Here is a 23,916-nt window from a genome sequence, read left to right on the forward strand (position 1 = left end):
AATACTTTTTTTGTTTTTTAAAGGCAAAGTATAGTTTTACTGCCCGAAGACATCACAACTTCGATTAAAAAAGAACAAAGACCGGTGAACTGTCACCTTGCACATACCAGCAGGGGGCGCCAGAAAAGGGAGGAGTCTTTATTTTTGCTCGTGTTGTTGTTCAGGGATGCTTAAAAGGTATGCTAAATGACCACTTTCAGTTACCGCTTATTAGTAACATTTAGCATTCGTTTGTGCTGCAACCTGATAACTGGTACCTCGTTCGGACTAGGTTTCATTCACAGGCTAGCGCCTTAAGACAGCGGGGCTACGGAAAATGCTCCTGTCAGCGCCAGGCAGGTTGCTGCCGTCTGTACTGTAAACAAAGTAGCTTGCTAGCATCGTTAGCATCAGCTGGTCAGCAGGAAGGAGACTGGACCTTGTTCAGCGAGCCTTTGTTTGCTCCAATCTGGCGTGAGCTCTGACGCTTTGGGCTTTGCTTTACCTCGTCGTCTTTTTGTGGAGTTGTTTCCTGTAAAATAGGGGCTGGAAGGCTGGTCCATGAAAGGTAAGGATTCGTTAGACGCTGCTCTCGTCTCGTGTTTGTGGATTCCACTGTTATATAACCATTTAAGTTGCGACCTTTATGGCTGATTCCGCGCGTTCACCTTTTGTTTCACGTGCTGTGTTCTCTTGCTGTTGCTAACAGACTCCGTCCATATCCATCCTAACACAGCAGGTTTAATTCTGAACAGAGATTGTGGGTTCCAGCCTTTTGCCCTGACACGCTCATTACCGCCTGCTCCTCTTCGGATTCAAACCGCAGCCTGCGTGTGTTGTTGACTCGGGTGTTTTCTCCTCCGTTTCGCAGGGAAACCGGGACGTGTGCGGCTCCTGCAGAGTTGTGCCTGGTGACTTGGATCCAGTCTCGTGTGGATGTTTGCATGGATGCAGCAGCTGTAACCGCATGCAGATTTAGGTAGCTGGCCTGATGGACAAAAGAGAGAGGAAGCTGGGCTATTTTGCCTGGTAAGAAGAGACATTGCACGTGCATCACTAATATTTGATTGATTTTGAATCTATGCATGTAGTTTCCAGGAGTTTAGACTGATTTAATCATGCTGGGTTTGTGCAACAAGCCATTTCCATATTAATATTATGGATCAATGACTTCCTTCCCGAGTAACCTTTGGTGCCATTGACAAATGTGCACAAGTGAAAGCAGAGAATAGAAGATAATTAAAGGTTTCATTTTAAAAATCCTTTTTGTTTGCTTGAATTAAATCATATTAAGTAAAATGAGGGGGAAAAAATCCGACTCATTTAGACTAAACATTTTCTGCCTTTTCCTATTGTTATTTGTGTTTAAAGACCCCACTCCAAGGAAAGTTGTGTTTTTAACATGTTCTTGTGGCATTTTCTTATGATGGAGGACATATATAAAGAATATTAATCTTTACATTGCTTTTCTTTAATAAACTTTTTTTGAATCAATAGCAGAAGAAAAAAAACGCCCTTTGAAAAAGCTGTGACACAGACGCTGACATGCCGGCTTTAGCGGGCTCCACTTTATTCTGATGCATCCACTCACAGACAAACAGATCTGTGTCTGTCTGTGAGGGGATATCTGTAAGAGAACGTGATGGGTGATGGGAAGTGGGGGTGGGGCTGCTCTGCGCCAACAGTCCTCCCTAGAACTTAGGGGGGAGTTTCTAAAGAACTTCTGCCGCTCTGTTGAAACTATGCCCTCAAACGATCCAGGATTTTTAAAAAATCCTTTGGCTAAAAACGGCATAATCATAATTAAATGACCCCTGGGAACACTTTTACAATAGATCAATAGATGATTGAAGAGGGACTTTAAAATTTTCATTTTACACAAAATAGCTCCTTTTTTTGTCTTTTTTTTAAGCTAAAACAAATCTTAAATTAATCTGACTTCACTCTTGTGTTTGGATTTTTTTTTTTTTTTTTTTTTTTTTTTTTAGAAAATATAATTTCTATTTTGTTTTTTTAAGCTCATTTTCCACATGTTGTCTGTTACTTACATGGAAATAAATTCATTTGTTTAAATCCCCCTTTTTTCTTCAGATTCTCTACATAATTTGTCAAATTAATTTGGGGATTTCTGATTGAAATCCCCAAAAATAAAATATAAGTAAAATATACTTAAATACAAGTGAAGTAGGACATGTTTTTTAAGTTGAAAAACATTTTCTGCCGATGTTTGAAGTGACTCAGGAATTAGGGGTGTGGGGGGTGTGGATCTTTTCCTCTCACATGATTCAAGCATGTACTGATGCTCCATACAAATGAAACATGAAAGATTCAACGAACTTTGTGGCGATACAATGCAGCCTAATTGGATAGATCTTTATTATAAATTTGACATTTAAAACTATTTACGAAAATGTCTTAACATCATCTTTTTTTCTGTTTTGACTATTTTGTTCTTAGTTGTTTGGAAAAAAAACATGTCATTGTGTTCAGATATTGTTTGCAGTGCTTGGAAAAGATACCAAATTTTACTTCCTGATTGATTTAATACCTTTTTTAGCATCTTGTCCGTTGTGCTCGATCCATTTTTTTTCTGATACATACCTGTATCATTTACATCCCTATCAGAAAATGCCTCACGTTTAATCAGAGTAATGTGTCAGAACTCCATGTTCTTGATGAAGCTAGATTTGTGGCAGCAGAGTTTTTTTTTTTTTAGGAAAGGATCAGGGAGTAAATGGAAAGTGGATTCATGCAGTCAGAGGAAAATGTGGGGCGTTTCACAGAGCAGCGTGGTCGAACTGATCAAAGTCTTTTGAGAGGGGAATATTTCCTTTTTTTGTTCTCATTTGTTTTTCCAACACAGGTCAGACAGTGCATTTGTTCCTAATAATTTTAATCTAATTATTGCAAAAAGTTACCAAAGAAAGCAAACCAAAAGATTTTTAGTTGGCAGTTATAAACCGGTTTGGTTCAGACGACTCCTGTCAGCAATTTTTTTCAACTGTATTTGTCTTTTGGTAAATGTAGGTGACCAAATTAAATAAAATGGACTCGCCTTTTTTTTCTGTATGTTATACTGATAAAAAATCTTTTTAAGGGTATTTTTTAAATTAGTATTTTACTGTTTTATCTGTGTTTAGCATAAATCACAAATTATACAAAAGGAATTGTTCTTTGTGAGAGATTGGAGGAAAGTAACATTTAATCAAATCAAATAGGGAATTCTGTATATTCAGATTGTTTTCAGAAATAAAACTCAAATCTACTAAGTATAGGATTGCAGCTGACTATTAATTCTGCAATGAAATCTAAATTAACTTTAATTTTTAACTTGCCTTTTTGGTGTTCAGTCAGCCATAAAATATTCTTGTTTTTAATACCCATGTTATCTGTCTATCATGTTATACAGTTGTTTGCCCTATTTTTTTTCCTTTAGGTTAAGTGTTTTATTAAAAAGAAAAACTTTTATTCCTTTTGCATCTCTGACAAACAGCTGTGAAGTTTGGCTGCTTTTGCTTATTTTTTGGCCTCAGAATGAACTTGTGTGAGTGGAGGAGAAGTCTTATCAGTCGATGCAGCTGCTGCTGTCTCCTCCTCCTTCTGCTTCACTTCCTGACAAACAGAGCAAAGGTCACAATGAAGCGCAGGCCTTCGGTCACCGTAAAACTTTAATAAGGCGTTATTGTTTTTGCAGTGTTGAGATTGTAGTTTAATAAAAAAACGAAAACTTGTACAACTACTCAGGCACAATGAAACGCAGAAACTATAAACATTTTGGATTTTTAAAAGCAATATTTTATTAAATGAAGGGGGGAAAAAAGTTTTTCGTTTTGTTCTAGTTTAAAATGAAAATGAAAAACAAAACAAATTTTTATTTTATTAGTACCCATACTTTGAGCAGCTGTCTTAAAGTTATTTTGTTTTATATTGCCTTTGTGATCTTTAAAAAGTCAAATCATGTTGCTTCTCTGCCTGTATTCAGCTCTGAATTGACAAAACCTGTTTTAGTTTTTCCAAACATTTGCTCTGGGTGGACGTGAACCCGATAGAAATGGTTCCACAATTAAAGAAGCTCAATAAAGGAGGAATTTTGAGAATCTACTGACAAATATGTGAGTGTTTGCTGGGATACAAGCTGCTTCAGTTTAAATGAGATGTGTGGGAGGGGAATCCTGTCTGCAGGATTATCGATCCAGTCTCTACTTTCCATTAAAGCACATCAACAGTCGTGAAGCTGCTTCTGCTCATTTCAGAGCTTTGCAGAGCAGCATTCTCCACTTTTTCTAAAAGTTGGTTGCATTAATCATATGGGCCTTTCAGCTCCATTGCATCAAAATGCAGCATCTTCTAATTTTTTCAACAAACCCGTCAATACTGAACTTTAATGATAATAATGAGGGAGACGACAACTTTGATTAGTCCTTCAAAGTTTCATGCATAACTGTAAAGTATGAGATGTGTTATTTACTGCACAATGGTTTGATGTACATTTATAGAAACACAAAAAATAGGGTGGAATTAAATGGAACATCTTCAAGTTGAAACATTTTGTGATGACATGGAGATTCTTTAACACTAATATGTTTTTTTTTCTTCAAAACTTTATTGAAGATGTATAAGATACAAAATCAAGTCAGTTTTAAGTACACAGATAAACAAAAGTAAGCACCAAGATGTACTGAGTATCCAAGTAACTGGTAACAAAATTTTCCCTTTTCTCCTTTAATGAGTCAGAATTAACCATTTTTCTGGTGTTCGTCAGGCGGAAACGGCAGAGCCAATTGGAGAAGAGTCCAAATGAGCGAACCCCAGCACTCTTCAGTGATCCCAACAAGAAGAAGGACCCACAGACAGTAACAGCAAAGCTGCCAGCAGGTTTGGCTTAATTCTGCATGAAAAAAATCATATAAATGTTGGCTTTAGCTGTTCGCAGTTATGAAACTCCTAATAATTGGATGCACAGAAGACTGCAGCAAAGTCTGCACAGACTTCTTTGTTTAACAGACTTCTGCAAGTGCTTTTAGATTAATGTATGGGGGTATGCATTATTAAAAGGCCACTTTGATTAGATAGTCTAATGAATTAAAACTGATGCAAACACTGCAAACACTAGAACTTGACTTAATTCTGTGAAAATGGTGTTAATTTGTTGAATTAAACATTTAATTAAGTCAAAGAAGCTTTGATATAAGCGCCGTTATGATGTTCCGTGTTGTGTTTTTGCTGCAGGTTTACAAAATTCATGATTTGTGGTCAGTGGCAATTATTATTTTGCGGTTGAGAGACACTATTGACATGATCCAGGAATCATTTGTAATGAAGCAACATCAGCAGTTTCAAGCAGGAAGTTACACAACCTGTCCCTGAACGAAATAAGTCTGTCTGTTGATGACAGTAAAAACGTGCATTTCAGCATATTATGAACATCTTTATCCTGCCATCAACTAACTGTTCACAATTTGAAGTCTCAGTCTGATCAACTTTAATCTGTTTTAAAAGTGTTCCCAGTGTTTTATCATTAGTATTACTATTATTATCATTATTATTACTATGGGGTCTTTAGCCCAAAACAAAAAAAACTGTGTGGTTTTCTAGGACATATTTTCTGCAGAGCAGCAGGAGTTCATTAGAAAGTTGCACCTGAGTTGTGGGTGGGACTGTGGCAAGAAGCAACCTTGCCCCCCCCCCCCCCCCCCCATTTGTTCTTTCATTCTTTTCTTTCCCCAGACGGCATTTTTTTTTTAGAAATGAAATAAAAATCTTAATCCTCTTTTTATTTGACCTCCACCTGAAAGATGCCACAACAACATTTTAAAAACACAATTTTCTTCGGAGTGGGTCTTTAATATTTCGGATGTGTGACTTGTGCATGAAATTAAATTAGAGTGCAGATTGAAATAAACACTCTTAAGGACTAAAAGCCACAACAAATTATTTGAATTTATTGCTCACTTTTGAAGGTTTTCAGCTACAAAAATGATCTAGATAATAAAATAAGACCTGAAGTCAGCTGTAAATATTCAGGTTGATGCAGAACTTCTTTTCTTTGACGCACCGTTTGCATAAACCTTTAAATTTGCAGCTGACTCTCTGCTGCTAGCATGCATGCTCACCAAACTGATGATAGACCTCCTTCAGCCAGCAGTGTAAATGGAAGAGCTGCAGCCTGTATTTATGAAACGCTGCTGTCACTAATGGAGTCTAAGGTTGTGGGCAAAGTGCAGAGGATGAACTGAGCATGCTCGGAGCAGACGCACCTGCAGTAAACAGGTTCTACGCCTCGTCATGGCGGCATGACGAGGCAGTCCGAGCTGCACTAATGTCCTCAGAAAATGCTGACCCTGGAGTTTCCTCTACAAGCGTCAGTGTTGCAGCGTGTTTATAGTAAATCAAGCCACAGTTTACATGAAAAGGTTGGTTGTAGGTGAAGTGATAAAGGGACAAGTTCTATTTCTTTAACAAGTATAATAACTGAAATAATAATATAAGTATAAAGCATAATGACAAAGTATTTATTTAAAATGAAAAGGTCAGAAATATACAAAATTACTTTCCACCTAATAAGCTGTGTAGAGGTTAGATGGAAATTCTTTTCGAATAACCCAGATATTAGCAGCATACATTTTTAAATCATAAAAAATAATTGATTAAAAGTTACGTTAGGTAGGTTATGTAATATACCAGTCCTCTCTTTGTGGTGACTCACTGCCATTTCCTATTTGTTGCGCGTTTTTAACTGATTTTATGGGGACTTCATATCAAACGCACATTAGAGCCATTCCAAAGGTTGACACACACACACAAACGCACGCACACATTTTTCTTTTGTCTGTACAAATACAAACAGTTTGAAATGTAGAATTAGGTACATTTGATATGTTGAAATTTTGACTCTAATTCAGATTATTACCTCAACTTGTTGATTTGAAGTGTTTGACATTGAAATCTAAAAGTTTATATTGTGGACACAATTTTTGAATTTGTTGATAAAGTCAAAAAATTAATTGTTGGACTGACTTACTATCGAATGTGGTTGGAATCGATACATTTCAAGCTGTCAAACAAAAAAGTGCAAAGGAAGAGAAACAAAGGAGATATACATCCATACATAGATATACTAAACTTAAGACGGTTTGTCTTGATTTCATGGAAATTAAAAAATGAAAAGTAAAAGAAAGGCATATCTATACATCCACACACAATTATCTATACATGCATCACACTGAATCCGTTTAATGTGAAGTTTGTCAAAAAGAGTTTAAATGATTCTTTAATAAGAAGAAAGAGAAAGCAAACTTGTATAATACCACCCCCCCCCATTATACTTTACTTGTCTACTCTGATTATTTTTGCACAGTTATCACTTTCCAATTTAAAATACGTCATTCTGGTCTTGAAAAAAGTATTTTTGTGAAGTAGAAGTGAAGTTTTCCTTGGTTTTGGAGTTCAGCCCTCTTCCATCTTTGCATCTGCAGGCGATGGGTGTAAAATTAACAGTCAGTCAAAGCTGCAGAAGAAGAGGCCACCAGGGACGGTGGAGTATACGGTGAGTAACACAACACTGACCACATCCTCTAAACAGCCATCTGATTATTTTAGGAGAAAAATATTTCTGGTTGCAGGTGGGTCCGAATGATTCCCTCAACAGCATCGCACTGAAGTTTAACATCACCCCGAACAAGCTGGTGCAGCTGAACAAGCTCTTTTCCCCCAGCGTCTTCCCTGGACAGGTGAGGGTCTCGGCACTCTGCCTCCACGTGGCTCCTCTTGTCTGGAATCGGCTCACCGCTGGCTCTCTTCCATGTTTCAGAAACTCTTTGTTCCAGATATCAGCCGATCAGAATCCGACCCCAAGTCTCCCACTTCCTCTGACCCCTCGCTTACTAACGGCCTTTCTGACAAGGTATCCCATGTAAGTAAAACCAAATCCACCAAAACCTCTGATCAAACCTTAGGATGTAGTCTATCTTCTCTGTGATGTGTACGTTTTTTTTGCAACGACTCGTTTGGTTTTAGGATGAAACTCAAGGCTGCAGGTCAGCAAAATCCATCTGCCGTAAGCTCTCCCCGAACTCTGAGGACGAGAGCCCGGCGACGGTTAAATTCATCAAGATGAGCTGCAAATACTTCACCGACGGCATGGTACGACGCTACGATTCTGCTCTTTACCCCAGCGTTTTTATTCCCAAGATGGCATCAGATGAGCATCTATCACTTCATGCCATGTGTTTTCAACACTCCGTCTTGTTTTAGGGGACATTTTGTGTCATTTTCTATTTTATTATAAAAAAAACTTTAGCTTAGATTAAATAGCATCTGTTAAATTTGGTAGAGGAATGTCGGAATTGCCATCTTAGTTCCTAAAAAAGCTAAATGCTGCTGTTTTTATTCCTTTTATCTAAATTAATTCAGTTTTTATTTAAATGTATGTGACCAATGGCTTCTAAAAGGTTGAAAACTAATTGCAGAAGTAGAAGTATATACAAAGATAATTATTTCTTTTTATTCAGCAGATGAGAGGCAAAGATTTTAGATATTAAGGGGCAAAAAAACTTTTTATAAGTTGGGTTTTAACAATTTCTTTCATTTAGGAAAAAATAAACTGTTGTCTTAGTGAAAATAAGACAGTTGAACAGTAATAGTTATTTATCTTTAGTTCCAAAAAGAAGAGAATGTTATCAGAAATAGAATGAAAACAGTTATTTTCTTTAGCACGTGTCTGTGTTTCAGTGGGAGAAAAAGCTTTCTGGCTTGTTTTCAGGGTGTGGTTGGCGGTGTCTTGATTGTGACCCCCAACAACATCATGTTTGACCCTCACAAGTCAGACCCGCTGGTGATCGAGAATGGCTGCGAGGAGTACGGCCTCATCTGCCCCATGGAGGAGATGGTTTCTGTGGCGTTGTACGACGACGTGTCGCGTATGAAGCTCAAAGACGCTCTGCCTTCGTAAGAGCTCCCCACACTGTTCACTGCCATTTCTCCTCATTTGAACTTTTATTTCACTTTTATTATTATCCATTGACTCCTTTTCATGTCAGTTTTTCATTTAAGCTCGTTTGCTGCTTAGTTGCTTTTTTCCCCCACATTTGTCATGTTTGAAGCCGTATGTTTTGTTAATTTCTGTTGCACGTTTTCTTTGTCGTTTTTGTTTGGTTCTCCATCTTTGTCTGTGTGTGGCGCCCGTGACGTGGCAGAGACCTACCCCAGGATCTGTGTCCTGTGTACAGGCCTGGTGAGTGGGAGCAGCTGCCGTCTGAGCAAGAGCTCAACCCGTTCAGCCGATACGAAGCTCTGGTTCCACATCGACCAATAGTCTTGGATGACATTGAAGCTACTCTCTCTGAAACGGGTAAAACCTAACATAAATGTAATTTATTTTGTCGTAAGAAAAGTTTTTCCATGCTATGTCATACTGTTTTAAAATAAAACTTTATTTTACTTTTAAACCAGCATAAAATTTGTTTTCTCGAATAGGTCATCTTTATTATTGGCCATTAGTCTAGCTAACACACAATAAAGCCATAAAAAAAAATGTAAGAATACATTTTGTAACAGTCATTTTTCTGTTTGTGGAAAATAAACTGCATCCACTGCTGCTTGGTATGAACATCTTTTAGAACAAAGTTATTCAATTCTAACCCTTTGGCAGGAAAAATTCTATAACAGTGTTATGATTTAAATCCCATATTTATTATATATAGATATATGGTTACACCGTTTTTTTAGGAACACAGATGTGATTCACACAGATTCAGATTGTTACGTTAAAAAAAAACTGCACTCTCTGCCATCTGGTATGAATATTATTTTGGAACATAAAACAATTTGCTGTCTATCACAGCCAAAAGAAAATGCACAAGCGGAAATGTTTTCCCTTAAGGCAAACACACAGACTTTAGAGTAAATGTTTAGACAATCCCATCCTATGTGACTTGCTTGACCTATCACAGCTCAATAAACTGTGATGTCAGGTTGCCTCAATGATTAAAATAATAAATCAAAAAATGTCTTTTGACAACATATTTAAGTTTAGTTTAAAAAAAAAGGCACAATCATGAAAGTTGTGTTCTAAGGTCCCCTCTTTAACCAGGATGTCCTAGAACAGGGGTCTGCAACCTTTAACCTGATGGAGCCACAAAGTCTTATTTCACCTAAAACACTGATTTGTATTTATGTAGTTGCTACTGTCATGATAATAATAAATGAACTGTTGTTTTTTTCCTTTTTTGGGCACAAAAACAAACAAATTGAAATGAGCCCTTTTTCTAAATTGTTTATAACTTTTGACACGTTCCCTTTCAAAATAAAAAGGATCATCTCAGTGCAACATGTAGGTAATGTAATTTCAGCATTGATTAAAAAAACTGTTTATTTTGCTGTTTGCGGTGTCAGACATTCATGAATCTAAAGGAAATTTAAGTAACCCTTGTTATATTTGGGCTTAGTAACCTCAAATTGATCTTTGTGGAACAAAAATTAAAAAGCTACAAAAAGTTTTAGTATACTAATTACAAGATTATTGGAGAATTTGGGCTACCGTAGTCAGGAACCTTGCAGAGTAATACCGACTGCCCAACAAGCTGAATAAAATTTGAATTTGTTACCTTTTTTTACTGTATTACTCACTTGCTTTTTACTTTAAAGTTTCTTTTTAAAAGTAAAAGCTGTTTATATTTCTTTAACCGGAGAGCTGCAATGGAGGTGTGAAAGAGACCCATGTGGCTCCAGAGCCTCAGGTTGCAGACCCCTGTTTGTGAAAAACCTTGACATAAAATCTGTCCCTGTTATGAATACAGAACTGCAGGTTTGTACACGATTTTGTTCATGACCAACTGTGGAGCCGTAAAGTTTAGTTGTTTTTTTTAGCTGTTTACTGAATTTCTAACTTGTAATTGAAGATCTTGAAGACACATTTCCTTTCCCACCACCATGAATTCAGAATCTTTCGATATATTTCTTCCATACCTCATGTATTTTTTAAACCGCTGTATTATTAAAACTTCTCCAGAGGTTATGATGAAGTTTTCGTCAAATCAGCCTTGGTTTGAAACCACAATCATTTTTGATCGTAGGGAGCACAGTGGGGGACCAGACGGAGAAGTCTCCTTCAGATGAAGGATTCACAGAGCTGGAGCCCACCGTCAACGGGAGCACAGAAGAGGCTGAGGGGCCGCCCTCCACCACGCTCAACGCTGCCAGCAGAGATCTGGATGAGGGGTCCAGATCAAGCTGTTCGAACCTGGAGGACAAGCTGATGCTCGGACAAACAAAAGGGAAGCCTGATGAGGAGGAGGACGAAGGTGTAGCTCAGAACAGCTCCATCGAGGATGGAGAGTCGACGCATTCCACCTTGGAGACTGAGAAACAGGATGATAAACCTGAGATTCATGAGGGAACAACACTAACCAAAGACATTCAATTAAAAGGACAAGAGGATCCGCTGAACAGGGTAGATGATAAAATCATCAGGAAGTTGACTCTTCAGGAATCCTCTGGGATTCAGGGAAGGCCGAGGCGAAGCTCTCATGGACCGAAAGAGGGGGAGAAACTCTGTGAGGATGAGAACCCGAAGAAAAACGACAACTCAGAGATGAGGTCCTGGCTACTGGAGAAGATCCAGGCTCCAATACAAGGTGCGTGGAGAGTCACATGATCAAGCAGGTAGATTGGTCTTCATGTCTTCATTGGTCTTTTGTGTGCAGATATGCTTTTCTCATCTGAGGAGAGGAGCAAGAACCCACCCATGTTCCTCTGCTTCAAAGTTGGGAAACCCATGAGGAAGTCTTTTGCCACGGGCAGAACTTCGAGTCCGGCCCACTCCCTCGGGAGCTGGGGAAGGCAGCCCGAGTACTGGTTTGCTGTTCCACAGGAGAGGTGAGACGATGACGAAGATCACCCAAAAGTTCACCCAGAGTGACGGAGCCAACCTGTGACCCTTGTATCCGTGCGTGCTCCAGGGCGCAGGATCTGTACTCCTTTTTTGTTCAGTGGTCTCCCGATGTTTACGGTAAAGAGGCTCGAGAGCAGGGCTTTGTGGTGGTGGAGAAGGATGAGCTGGACATGATCGACGACTTCTTCAGTGACCCCGCATCCTGCAGCTGGGAGGTGAGGAAACCCATCACAGGATGTTGTGAAGCTTTGCCTTGTTGCTTCAAGGGTAAAACATTTATCTCATTTCTGCTCTGTTGGGTTTTTTTTTCTGATAACGTTTTAAATAAAAAAGTGGCGCTACATTTCAGCGAGACTGGTGTTTTTGGTTACATTACGGTGAAGGAATAAATTCCCAATGTAAACGCAGATTATTACCATTGATGAGGCAAAGCGCCGACAGAGCTTTGGCAGCTGCGACAGGGACCTGTCTGCGGATGCGCTGCCCATGCTCATGGACAGCAGCCAGCTGCTGGAGGACACGCACATCGAGAAGGTGAGGAGGCAGCAGATTCCCAGCTGTTAGGAAGCAACCGGACGTTATGAAACAAGGATTTAGTATTTGATCCGTTTTTGTTTCCAGCTGGCTTGTAGCCTGCCTGCTCGCGTGCAGGGATACCCGTGGAGACTGGTCTACAGCACTGAAAAACATGGCAGCAGTTTAAAGACTCTGTACAGGAACGTTGCAGATGTGGACAGCCCGGTGCTGCTGGTCATCAAAGACATGGATTATCAGGTAACCATGGCTTTTTTCTCTCTCATTATTCAAATAACACCAAAATGTTCAAATGACATTTTCAAACGAAATCATGTCATGAACCAAAAACATTTTACTTTAGTACTTTAATAGAGAAAAGCAATGTAAACAGAACAAGATAACAATTCAAAACTCTTTATTTTTTGCATCTTTTAATGAAAACAGCTGCAAAAAAGTTCATTTAACTTAAATATGTAAAAATATGCATCATCCATTTAAATAAGTAAATTACATTCTTGAATTGTCAGCAAGATCAAATTCTTAATACAAAATATGTAAATTACTTTTGAAACTTTTTAAAAGTTGTTTTACATTTGAAATGCAAACTTCTAACATATGAAAAAAAATATGTCTATGCCTAAAATTCAGGTTTAATATTTAATTTTGTAAAAATAAGCGAAAGAATAAAAAAAACCAAATAATTTTGTTACATTTTTTTTTAGTTAGGTAGTTTTAAGTTTTCCGTAAGAAAACCGTTTAAAGTCTCACTCCAAACATCTTTTGATCTTTTACAAAAAAGCGTTTTTTTGTAAAAGCAGATCATGTCTATGACACAGACACATTGTGGCTTTTCAAATTCTATTTGCAGTTAATCTTACAGTTTTCATGAGCAGATGAGATTAGAATCCAGCCTGTTTGGAGTTTTTCTAAAAATAAAAAAAAAATCAAACAAAAATCTCTTATTTTGTTTTGTTTTGATTTTTTTAAATGCATGAAAAAATTACAGCAGAGATCATCCTTTTTTTATATTAACTAAATATAATACGCTTCCATATTATTTACCATGATTTGCATCAAGAAATATTTAGAAATGCAATTTTAAACCTAATTTCTTTTTTTTTTAAAAACACCACAAACCGTTTTTATTGCAGTGGGTCTTTAAAGGCCTATTCCATGCAAAATCAATTATTTGAGCTTTTCAAAGGTTCATTTCTCACAAAACTAGCAGTGATCGGCTAAAACTCTTTCCTTCTATATGAACATCCATCTTTGCAAAAGTTTGTAAGTTGTTTGTTTTCGTGGGAGAAACGCAGACACGCTGTAATGGCCGACTCTAGGATGATGTCATAAAATGGACCCACACGGAGCAAAAGGGATCGAGTCGTCTTTCTTTCGGGCTGGAAAGGAACTCAGGAAAATAACTACCGTAATATTTAATTTCTAAAAATTGTTTTTTTTTTGTGTTCCATATGTAATAAATTATCATATACATAGATACTGTTTACTATAAAAGCCGTAAGAGCAGAATGTTTATTTAAACCAAAAAAATCATTTAGAACTTTTGTTTCTTTTCCTTTCGGCTTTCCTTGTCGGCCACAGTGAATCAGCTTCCTCCATCTAACCCTGTCTCCTGGATCCTCCGTCACTCACAACAAATGTTTTTTTTAAATTGACTTTGGCGCCCTCTTGTGGTCTTAAAAAAGAAAAACATGAAATTTGAAAATAAACAGAATTCAGCGCTTTCACACACAAAAATTGAACGATTATGTATTGATGGAAAGATAAAATGTGATGTCCCCCTTTTTTCCAGATATTTGGCGGATTTTCCACTCATCCCTTTAGAGTGAGCGAGCACTGCTACGGCACTGGAGAGACGTTCCTCTACAGCTTCTGCCCTGAATTAAAAGTTTGTGCTCAGAGTGAGAGCTATGCCAGTAGCCAAAACCATGGGGCGGTTTTTGAAAGCAGGTGTTTTTATTCCAGGTGTACCGGTGGACGGGGGAGAACTCTTACTTTGTGAAAGGCGACATTGACTCTCTTCACATGGGAGGTGGAGGGTGTGTACATCTGATTATTTGTCACGTGGCCGCTAATTTATTTATGTCTTGGGGAGTTTTTTAAGCGGTGTCCTTGTTTCTTTGTTCCCCCTATGCAGAGGTCACCTGGGACTCTGGTTGGATGCTGATCTGTTCCGAGGCACCACTACCAGATGCGCCACCTTTAACAACCAACCACTGTCCTTCCAGCAGGATTTCAGCATCCACAGTCTAGAGGTCTGGGCCTTTGAGTAGCTCCACCTGCTCCCTCTGCACTTGCTCTCTGATCCACAAAACCTTAAAACACCCCCTAAATTGTATCATGTACCACAACCATAGCCGCCCACAAACGACACTGGAGGTTCTGCGAGACAAGTCCAGAAATAGCTTGTGGAGCTGAGACCTTTACAGGTTGGACTGACCTGCGGGTAGGTGGGGGTGCCAGCTCATCCTAGCTTCAACTAGGGAGTAATAGAACAGGTGTCAGTTTGTCAATGGCCTGAGACAACAGACGGTTGCTCCAGCCTCCCGAGCATGCAGACTACCTATCCACCATGAACTCCAGAGGGGCCTAAACATTACTGTTACTCTGCAAAGTGCTGGTTTCAGGTCTGTGTCAGGAGATTCCCTTTGTTTTTTGGTTGTATCTTTGCAGAAACTATTATAATTTTCCAATCATTTGTATGCACAGAAGAAAGATTTTTTTTTTTTTTGTCACCATAAACTTAAGACTTGACCAGACGTGGTTCTAGATCCTTGGCTATTAAATGAAGTGTTTACAGCAGAGGGATCTCCTTCCCTAAAGTCTGTCCTGGTCTTAGAGTTGGAGATTCAGAGGATGAGAACGATTCCCGTATTGTTCATAGCCAATCACTTTCGATAGTAATGCGCTTAAATTTTCAGTGACCAAATGTTTGTTTTTGAGCTTTATTTGTTGGAAAGCTCTTTATTTTTTTATTTTATTTGTACATTGAATTTTTACAAAAATAATCCTTTTGTGTGAGTTTATTTTTTCAAATTTTATAGATGCATTTCTTTAAATATAAATACCAATTTCTGGACAAAATTTGTTGTGAATTTAATTTTATTCTCTTCTGCCGTTCATTTCCAGCCAGTAGAGGTTTCTTCTTACTTTACTTTGCACTACAGAACGCGGCTCTCAGTGGAAACGCTTTTCTTTTAAGGTTAAATGACTGCAGGAGGAAAAACTCTGCCATCCTCTCGGCAGCTGCTCCTTCACTCACTAAAGGATGTAGAGGGGAGGATGTTTTTGCACTTTGATACTTCACTAACTCTACATCCACTAACTGAAGTTGTTCATTTGAGTTGTTTTTGTGGTTGCAGCTGGCGGGAGCATGATGGGAAATGTGCGTCATGACTTTTTGTTTAGAGATGCCCGTACTGCTTCATGTGACTATGAGACCATTTCTTTTAAGTGTTTACTGTTGTAACTGTGAATGCTGATAAGTATTATTTTTCATGTGATGACACCAAGGATCTATTTATTGCGTTGTTGCGAATACATTTAAACTTAAATAAATGTTATATATCTACAAGCATAACAGTGTTTTGGTGATCTTTTAAACCTCGGCTTGTAATATTATAATATAACAGAAATATAACAGAAAGCAACTATCAAACGGTTTGGACAACAACAAAAAGAAGGGAAAAAGAGTCTGCGGTTTTTCAAGATCCCTATCATATTCAGAAAATTTAAAAAAATTCTATTACTGGCCTTAAAGTTTGAACATTACCTTTTTTTTTCTTGGGAAACTAGATTTTTTTTTCTAATTCGCATTTCCCTCACATCTGACCTTCATCAATTTTATCTTTTTTCATTGTTTTGATGTCCTTAATAATTATTTAATTTACGTTTATTAATCTGAGAATTTTTGGATATATGGATGTCTTAACAGAGGACATGAAGTTGGCTAATGTTAAGGTAGAAGATGTCCATTAGAGTGAGGTGGAAAAGGATGATTCGCTGTGGCGACCCCTGATGGGAAAAGCCGAGAGAGAAAGAAGAATTTCCCCGTGGATTCTTTCATTTAAAGTTGTATATTTTTACCCAGAATTCTGCCTGACCTCAAAATTCTGCTTATTAATTCATATGCTAGCCTTTTTTTTCTATTAAAATTTTGATCTTTATTTTAGAATATAAGCTTTTTCCAGAATTCTAACCTTTTACTCGTCACAAAATAATAAAAATGTCATCAAATCATAACTTTTCCCTTTAAATTCCTTTTTAAAAATCTGAATTTCTTTCGAATAAAACGTTTTTTTATCCAAGAATTCCACAGTTATTTCAATTCTAGAATTTATACTCTTTTTCAAAGGTTTTTAATTTTTCTCAAAATATTACTTGGAAAGTTGGAAAACTTTTATCTTTTGGAATCCTCAATCGTTTTTTGTTTTTTTTTTAAATAAAAATTTTACCTCTGATCATGATTTTGATTACTTTCTTATTGTTATTATTGATGATAATAATAATTAATGATAATAATAATACACTTATAATTCGGGTTTCAATTTTCTAGTTTTCATTTTTAAAAAAATTATGAATACAGCAATGACTTAAATGTTGGAATTCTGACCCTTTTTGTCTGAATTCTAACTAAATTCCAAAGTTGAAGAATTCCTAACAATTTCTCATTTCATCTATAACATTTATCTTTAAGATTTTTTTACTTGTCATTTTTTTTTTCTTTAATCTTGGAGCTATTATTGGAACTATTATTTACCTTAAATTCAGCAGCAGCTTCCGGTCAAATACTGACGTAATGATTTGAAGCGAAGACAGTTAAGTTGTAAAGTTCTTTTTTTAGCAGCCGCTCCCTCCTCCTCTCCAAAAGAGAAGCAAGATGTCTCACTCTCTTTGAATAATAAAGTATCTGTCGGATTTGTTTCAAAATAGCTTTTTAAGAGGCTAAAACCTTTTAGACTGCCTTTATATAGCAATATTAAATAACCATACCTCAAATATATGTAAACACACACCGATTAATGACTTAATATTTATTTTTAAGGGATCTTCACATTTCTACACACATCTCCTCCTGCAATCCGTTTTTTAAGAAATGACAAAAATAGATGTTTAATTGACCACAATGATTTTAAGAACCAAACTTAAAACGGATTTAAAAGTGCGCACAAAAACTGCCAGAGTGATTGTCACAGTTCACGTAGACGATCTTTGTTGGATTTCCCAAAATGCCGGAAGCGGCTTCGGAAAATTATGGCGAGCGATGAATCCGAAAAATACGATGAAACCTGCATCTTTTGCCTCATAGCCAAGAATCAAGACGAAGAAACTGAAGTCATTAAACAGGTAGGAGTCATTCATGTCCTTAACTTAAAGAAAACTTACTTCTTTACATAAAGAAAACGCTCCCTGACATGACATGACCAGAGATGTGCCCTTTGACGTGGATTATCTTCATTTCTGTTTGATTCAATTTCATGACATGTTCAACAAAACACTCTTGTCAGTTAAATCTCACTTTTAGAATCTGTCTGATTGTATTTCATCACATCAAATAACAATATAGGGCTCGCAATAGCTCTCATTGATTTCTGAGCACAGTAAATATTGTTTGATAATGGGTAACTGTGACATGGGTGATATTAGCGCTTTATATACCGACTTTTCCGCTCGCTGGGCGTGTGTACCGTAAACTACAGTGTAAACGCGCATGCGGTAAAGTCAGTGACGGCTAGCGAGACCGCACTTCCACAGGTGGGGGCTCACTTGACCGCGGTACTTTTGGCAATAACAACCGCTAAGAATTCTTTATTCACAATGAAATTCTGGTGGGGTAAATTATTTATTCATTTGATCGAAAACTAAAAATAATAAATACTTGTTTTACACACAGTGTAAAACTTTTACATTGTGTATAAAAAAAGTTATCATTTACCATCACTAAATAATGTGATTAAACCTTCAAGTTTTGTTCTATAACACGAGTTGTTTAATTTAAACCTCAATAGAAAGAAAAACACCTGGCTTAAAAGTGGGATGTTCCATAAAGGGAGGTTGTTTTTGAGTTTCTGGATTGTCCTCTCATCTGTTTCTGCAGGATAAGAAGCTGGTGTGTTTCAGAGACATCTGGCCTGCTGCTCCTCATCACTACCTGGTTATTCCCAGAGCGCACATTCACAGCTGCCGCTCGCTGAGCGGGGAGCACATCCACCTCGGTCAGTCAAAAACATGAGTCAGCATCAGTTCTCTCTCCTCTCTGTACCACAGCGTTCACTCACTGGCCACTTTATTAGGGACACCTGCTCCTCCAACTGCTCGTTAACTCTGATTTCAAATCAGCCAATCACATGGCAGCAACTCAAGGCATTTGCGCATGTAGACATCGACAAGAAGATCTACTGCTGGTCAAACCAAACATCTGAATGGAGAAGAAAGGTGACTGAAGTGACTTTGACCGTGGCATGGTTGTTGGTGCCAGACGGGCTGGTCTGAGAATTTCAGAAACTGCTGGGTTTACTAGGGTTTTCACCCACAACCATCTCTAGGGTCCGAAAAAGAGAAACTATGCCAATGCGTCCTATGCCAGAGGTCAGAGGAGAATAACAAAACTGGTTCCAGCTGATAAAAAGACAACTGAGGTCTGCAGAAGAGCATATCTGGAAGCACAACACGTCTAACCTTGAGGAAGATGGACTACAGCAGCAGAAGACCACACCAGGTGTCACTCCTGTCAGCTAAGAACAGGAAACTGAGGCTACAATTCACACAAACTCACCAAAACTGGACCATAGAAGATTGAAAAAAAACATTGGTGATGGTGGTGTAATGGTGTAGAGGATATTTTCTTGGCACACTTTGGACCCCTTTAGTACCAACTGACCATGATTCCAACACCACAGCCTACCCGAGTATTGCTGCTGACCATGTCTACCCCTTTCTGACCATCGCGTTCTGATGGTACTTCCAGCAGGACGGTGTTCCGTGTCATAAAGCTGGATTCATCTCAGACTGGTTTCTTGAACATGACATTGAGTTCTGGACTCGGATGACCTCCACAGTCACCAGATCTCAACCCAATAGAGAACCTTTGGGATGTGGTGGAACAGGAGATTGGCATCATGGATGTACAGCCGACAAATCTGCAGCAACTGTGTGATGCTGTCATTTCAAAATGGACCAAACTCAATACTGAGGAATGTTTCCAGTACCTTGTTAAATCTATGCCATCAAGAATTAAGGAAGTTCTGAAGACGAAAGAGGTCCAACCTGGAACTAGTGAGGTGTACCTAATAAAGTGACCGGTTAGTGTGGATTGGCTCTGCAACATAAGGCACCGCATTTGCTGCTGTTAACTTCTTTTGTACTCATGTTTTTTTTAAACCTCTCCTGTCAGAGAATGTTTTACTTTTGCCCAAATAAATGTTTCAGCAAAAGCGTGTTATGTAACCAACAGTTGACAGGATGACATCCATGGGAAAAGATGTACTCAGAGAACAAGGGATTACCAACATGGAGGACGTGAGGTATGAAAAAAGGGAGGGAAAATGTTTAAAAATATAAAAACACCAATGGGGGAAGTTGATGCTTTGGTGTGCTGGTTTTTCACATCTTTGCTCACGTGGAAAAACATAAACCTAGACCAGGATGTTTCAAATGTGACAATCTCATAGTGTTGCTCAGTTCAGAGAGAGAGCAATTAGCTCATGATCACTGTACTTAATATTTGTACAAATACTGAAAAACATTGACACTTGGTCAGATCCTCTTATGGAACATTTTATGCTTTTTTTTGTTTTTTTTCTAAAATACAGAACTGTTTGTAGCGTATCGAAAATAAACACATACATATCAGAAAATATACACATATTAAAAGGCAAAAATGTTATGACATTTTCAGTTTAAAAACCAGTCATACAATTGACAGCTCAGCAGATGTTTGGCTCTTTCACTTTTATTTGCTTTAAATACATTTTTATAATTAAAAAAAAAGAAAAAATCCTTGTTCATATTTTTGGAATATTTCAGACCAACAAAAATAAAAGGGGTTCCTTAATAGAAATTGAAATGTTCAGCAGTTAAGACTTGATGACTGCATTTGACTAAATTAAAATTCAGTATTCTGCCCAGCAACTGCATCATTTATGATGCTTTAGTGTTATTTATTATTTAGCATTAGCTCTGAGCCACAGCCCCACTAGCTTGGTGGCTTTAAATGCAATCAAGGCTGTGAAAAGTGAATTGGCAGAAGAAAGTATATTAATCCTCAAACTTCAAAACTATTTTTATTTGTTTAGCGCTTTTTATTCTCGTTGAAGCATAAAGGGCTTTACATAAAAGAAAATAAATTACTCATAAAAAGAAAAAAATGTTTATAAACATTACAGTTGGAAATGGCTTTTATGAGCTTAAAATTGCTGAAAAAAATCATATCAATAACAATAATAAAGTTAAAAAAGGAAGGGATCACACATGATTCAGTTGCTAGGCAGAATTATATGTATATTTTTATATATATAGTGTGAGGGGCTTCTTTTAAATTTATATAAATGTTGAATAAACTCGACCTTTGATCAAAGATGTTATATTTTTTTTCCACTAAATGTCTAAATTACGACAAAAGATTAAAAGACGATTAAAAGTAATATGGGACAGAGGTTGAATGGTCGAGCCCATACCAAAAGGTCGCAAGTTCGGTTCCCACCTTAATTGCCGATTATTTGAAGTGTCACTGGGCAAGATACTAAACCCACAGATACTAAACCACGATCATTGTGGGAATGTGTGTATAGGTGAATGGGACTGTGACTTTAAAGTGCTTTGATTCATAATCAAGGTGCAACAGCACTCTTGACCGTTTATTTTAAATAAACTCAATTTTCTTTTCTGTAGGCTGGGTTTCCATCAGCCACCCTTCATCTCAGTGGGCCACCTTCACCTCCATGTATTAGCCCCCGTCCGACAAATCTCAACCTGCTTTGAGTATAAATTCACACCAGAGACCGATTTTTTTGTCACTGTGAGTACTAATGGTCTAATTTACTGTGTTTTGGCTTTTTGTTGTTTTTTTTATCAGAAAAATGGTGAAGACAATAAAAGTTTATCTTCTTCTTCTTTATCTAACTTCTCTCATCGTCTGCTTTCCTCAACTCCATCAAAATAAAAGTCTCCCTATTGCAGGTGGAATCTTTAAGGAAGAAACTACTGAAAACTGCCCGAAATGCCACGAGCAGGTGTGGTTTAAAAAAATGTTTGGGATTATGCTAAAAAAGAAGGTATCTTTGAGACAAAAGGAGGTTTTTGTTTCAAGTGAATGTGGTAAATGTACTGCATGACTCTTCCAAAGATGTATGTGCCTTGAAAAATTTATTTGTTTTCCCATGATGTTATACAGATTTTATTTAAATTATATTTGATGCAGTGTATTTCAGGAAATAATCTTCCAAATGTTGTGATTTATTCTATCAAACACCAAAGTCCAATGCATGTATTTTTTACAAACTCATGTAAATTCCATGTAGTCTAAATGAATCACTGTCATGATCATTTATTTTCAAATGATTCCTGATCAACTATGTGTGCTTTAGTATGAAGTTTGAATTATTTGCTGTAGATCACAGTTAGTTTTGTCAATAAATATCCAAATATTCAAAAAAGGTATAAAGAAACTCTGATTTCAGGATATGAAGATAAGAGGAGTTAAGGATCAACAGCTGTTAGAATAATTCCAAATACATTAACTTTATTGAGGTAAAATAATCAAAGCTCCTATAATTACAACCAATGAGTATTACATTGTAATAAACATTAATGATTACTGAAATGTTTGAATTACAATCAATAAACTATTGATTTTCTTGACTTGATCTGCAATGTGTAGCAATAAATACCTGTTTATTGTGATAATGTATTCTAATGATAATCAATAATTATTATATAATGGTTACCGTTACTGTTTACTGACGGCATGGATGAATGTTTTCTGAAGATAAACAATCATTATTAGGCACTGGATTTTGTTACTTGAAAATAATCTATCGGATCAGAACCGGATTACAAAACTATGTAAAACTATAACATGAATAGGGGTGGGATCATATAAGTTTGCTTCTTCCCACTCCTTTTCAAGCAATGAAAAACAGTGATCCTTAGCTTTAGTTAATGATCACTGTTTTTAATTAAGCAAATGTGATATAAGTGACTTTTTTGTTTTGTTGTATTTTCTGTCTTTTTAATCTATGCATGTCATCATTTCTGTAATGAGTTTGATCAATATGTATAAATTCTTTATTGCTTTGACTACAATGCTTGAAATAAATCAATTAATCAATCAATCAAAACAATAAAATTGACAACAAAACTTTCCAAAAGGGCAAATTTTATGGACAGTACAAAAAATGTCTCCAAATATATATATTGGAGGTTGGATAGTCTGCCTTCTGTTTTTATTGACTGTTCAATTCACGGCAGAGTGCTCCATCCTGCACAGCAAAGGAGGGAGCTCCACCCAGTTCACCAAGAGGCCTCTGGGAGAAACTTCACACAATAGCTTTATTTTTTGCTATTTTATAACTGGAGCACTTTATTCCCTTTTCTGAGGATTTATTCAATGGTCTAAATTAGGTTTGAGTTCAATCTTTTTATAAATGTTTTCACCTGTATGTGAGTGAATATTCACACGCATAAAATCTGTAATGTGCTGTATAGTTATTTAACTTGTTTTATGAAAAAAGGATAATTTTGATAATTAAACTATTTATCTGACCCTACTCTTGACTGTTTTTTTGTTCTGTCTAAAAAACTGAAACTATATATATATATACATATATATATGCATACTGTACATGCATGCATAGTTGAAAAATGGGGAAGACATGTAAAAAAACATGAAATGTCCAAAAACACAATCAATTTATTTATCTTGACTCAAATTTTTAAAATTATTATTCATGCCACACTTAAAATTTAGTTATTTAAAAGGAGAAAAAAAAGAACTACCTCCCAACAGTTGACAAATAATTATCTAAAGTGAAAGAAATGCAGACATTTTCTCTTTTATACATTTGATATTTCAGTTGAATTAAGCTTTTGATTGTAAATTATTCGAAAATCTTAAAAATATTTTTCAAAGCAGCACTCGTTTGTTTTTCAGTCACATGATGTCAGCAGTGTGTTTACAGTTCTGATGCTGTCATAGTGTCACTTTCAAATATATATGTTTCCTTAAAAATCTTTTTATGAAAGTCTTTAAAAGAACACAGGAATTGTTTATAAAAGTGCTATATTTCTGTTTGTTCAGTCAGTGTGAATGTAATCAGGAGAACGGGGCTAACTGGATTTGATCTTGAAGTGAAAATAAAAACGTGTTAGAGGCTATTTGATGTCATTGCTAAACTGAATGGAAATGAGTTTCTCCACATGCAGGATGTTTTTAGGATGCAGCTCTTTCGTCCCTCCATTGTGGCTCTTTGGGTTTGAAGAAAAATGTTACAGTTTGAGTACATAATGGGTTTGGT

The 23,916-nt window shown here is 36.9% G+C and overlaps 2 protein-coding genes across 5 annotated transcripts; both read left to right on the plus strand.

The window, feature by feature from the left end:
- The first annotated feature begins 66 nt into the window (after positions 1–66).
- Positions 67–15,980, plus strand: LOC101174067 (nuclear receptor coactivator 7). 3 transcript variants are annotated; one of them, XM_011491945.3, is made up of 17 exons: positions 67–177; positions 851–1,008; positions 4,742–4,854; positions 7,455–7,525; positions 7,602–7,709; positions 7,790–7,891; positions 7,996–8,121; positions 8,741–8,925; positions 9,174–9,328; positions 11,052–11,612; positions 11,682–11,853; positions 11,937–12,084; positions 12,278–12,403; positions 12,491–12,643; positions 14,196–14,291; positions 14,369–14,442; positions 14,541–15,980. In XM_011491945.3, exons 2-17 carry the CDS (start codon positions 971–973, stop codon positions 14,674–14,676), a joined length of 2,364 nt encoding a protein of 787 aa, XP_011490247.1. In that variant the 5' UTR covers positions 67–177; positions 851–970; the 3' UTR covers positions 14,677–15,980. The 3 variants fall into 3 exon arrangements, with proteins under 3 accessions (XP_011490247.1, XP_011490246.1, XP_011490248.1); XM_011491944.3 differs by having other exon boundaries at positions 140–547; XM_011491946.3 differs by having other exon boundaries at positions 140–547; positions 9,207–9,328.
- A 1,632-nt stretch (positions 15,981–17,612) lies between these two features.
- On the plus strand, positions 17,613–22,134 carry LOC101174317 (histidine triad nucleotide-binding protein 3). Of its 2 annotated transcripts, none has more exons than XM_011491950.3 (5): positions 17,613–17,749; positions 18,501–18,618; positions 19,857–19,926; positions 21,293–21,419; positions 21,567–22,134. In XM_011491950.3, exons 1-5 carry the CDS (start codon positions 17,657–17,659, stop codon positions 21,591–21,593), a joined length of 435 nt encoding a protein of 144 aa, XP_011490252.1. In that variant the 5' UTR covers positions 17,613–17,656; the 3' UTR covers positions 21,594–22,134. The 2 variants fall into 2 exon arrangements, with proteins under 2 accessions (XP_011490252.1, XP_011490250.1); XM_011491948.3 differs by having other exon boundaries at positions 21,581–22,134.
- The last annotated feature ends 1,782 nt before the right edge of the window (positions 22,135–23,916 follow it).

This window comes from Oryzias latipes, chromosome 24 (assembly GCF_002234675.1).
Source record: "Oryzias latipes chromosome 24, ASM223467v1".
Classification (NCBI taxonomy): domain Eukaryota; kingdom Metazoa; phylum Chordata; class Actinopteri; order Beloniformes; family Adrianichthyidae; genus Oryzias; species Oryzias latipes.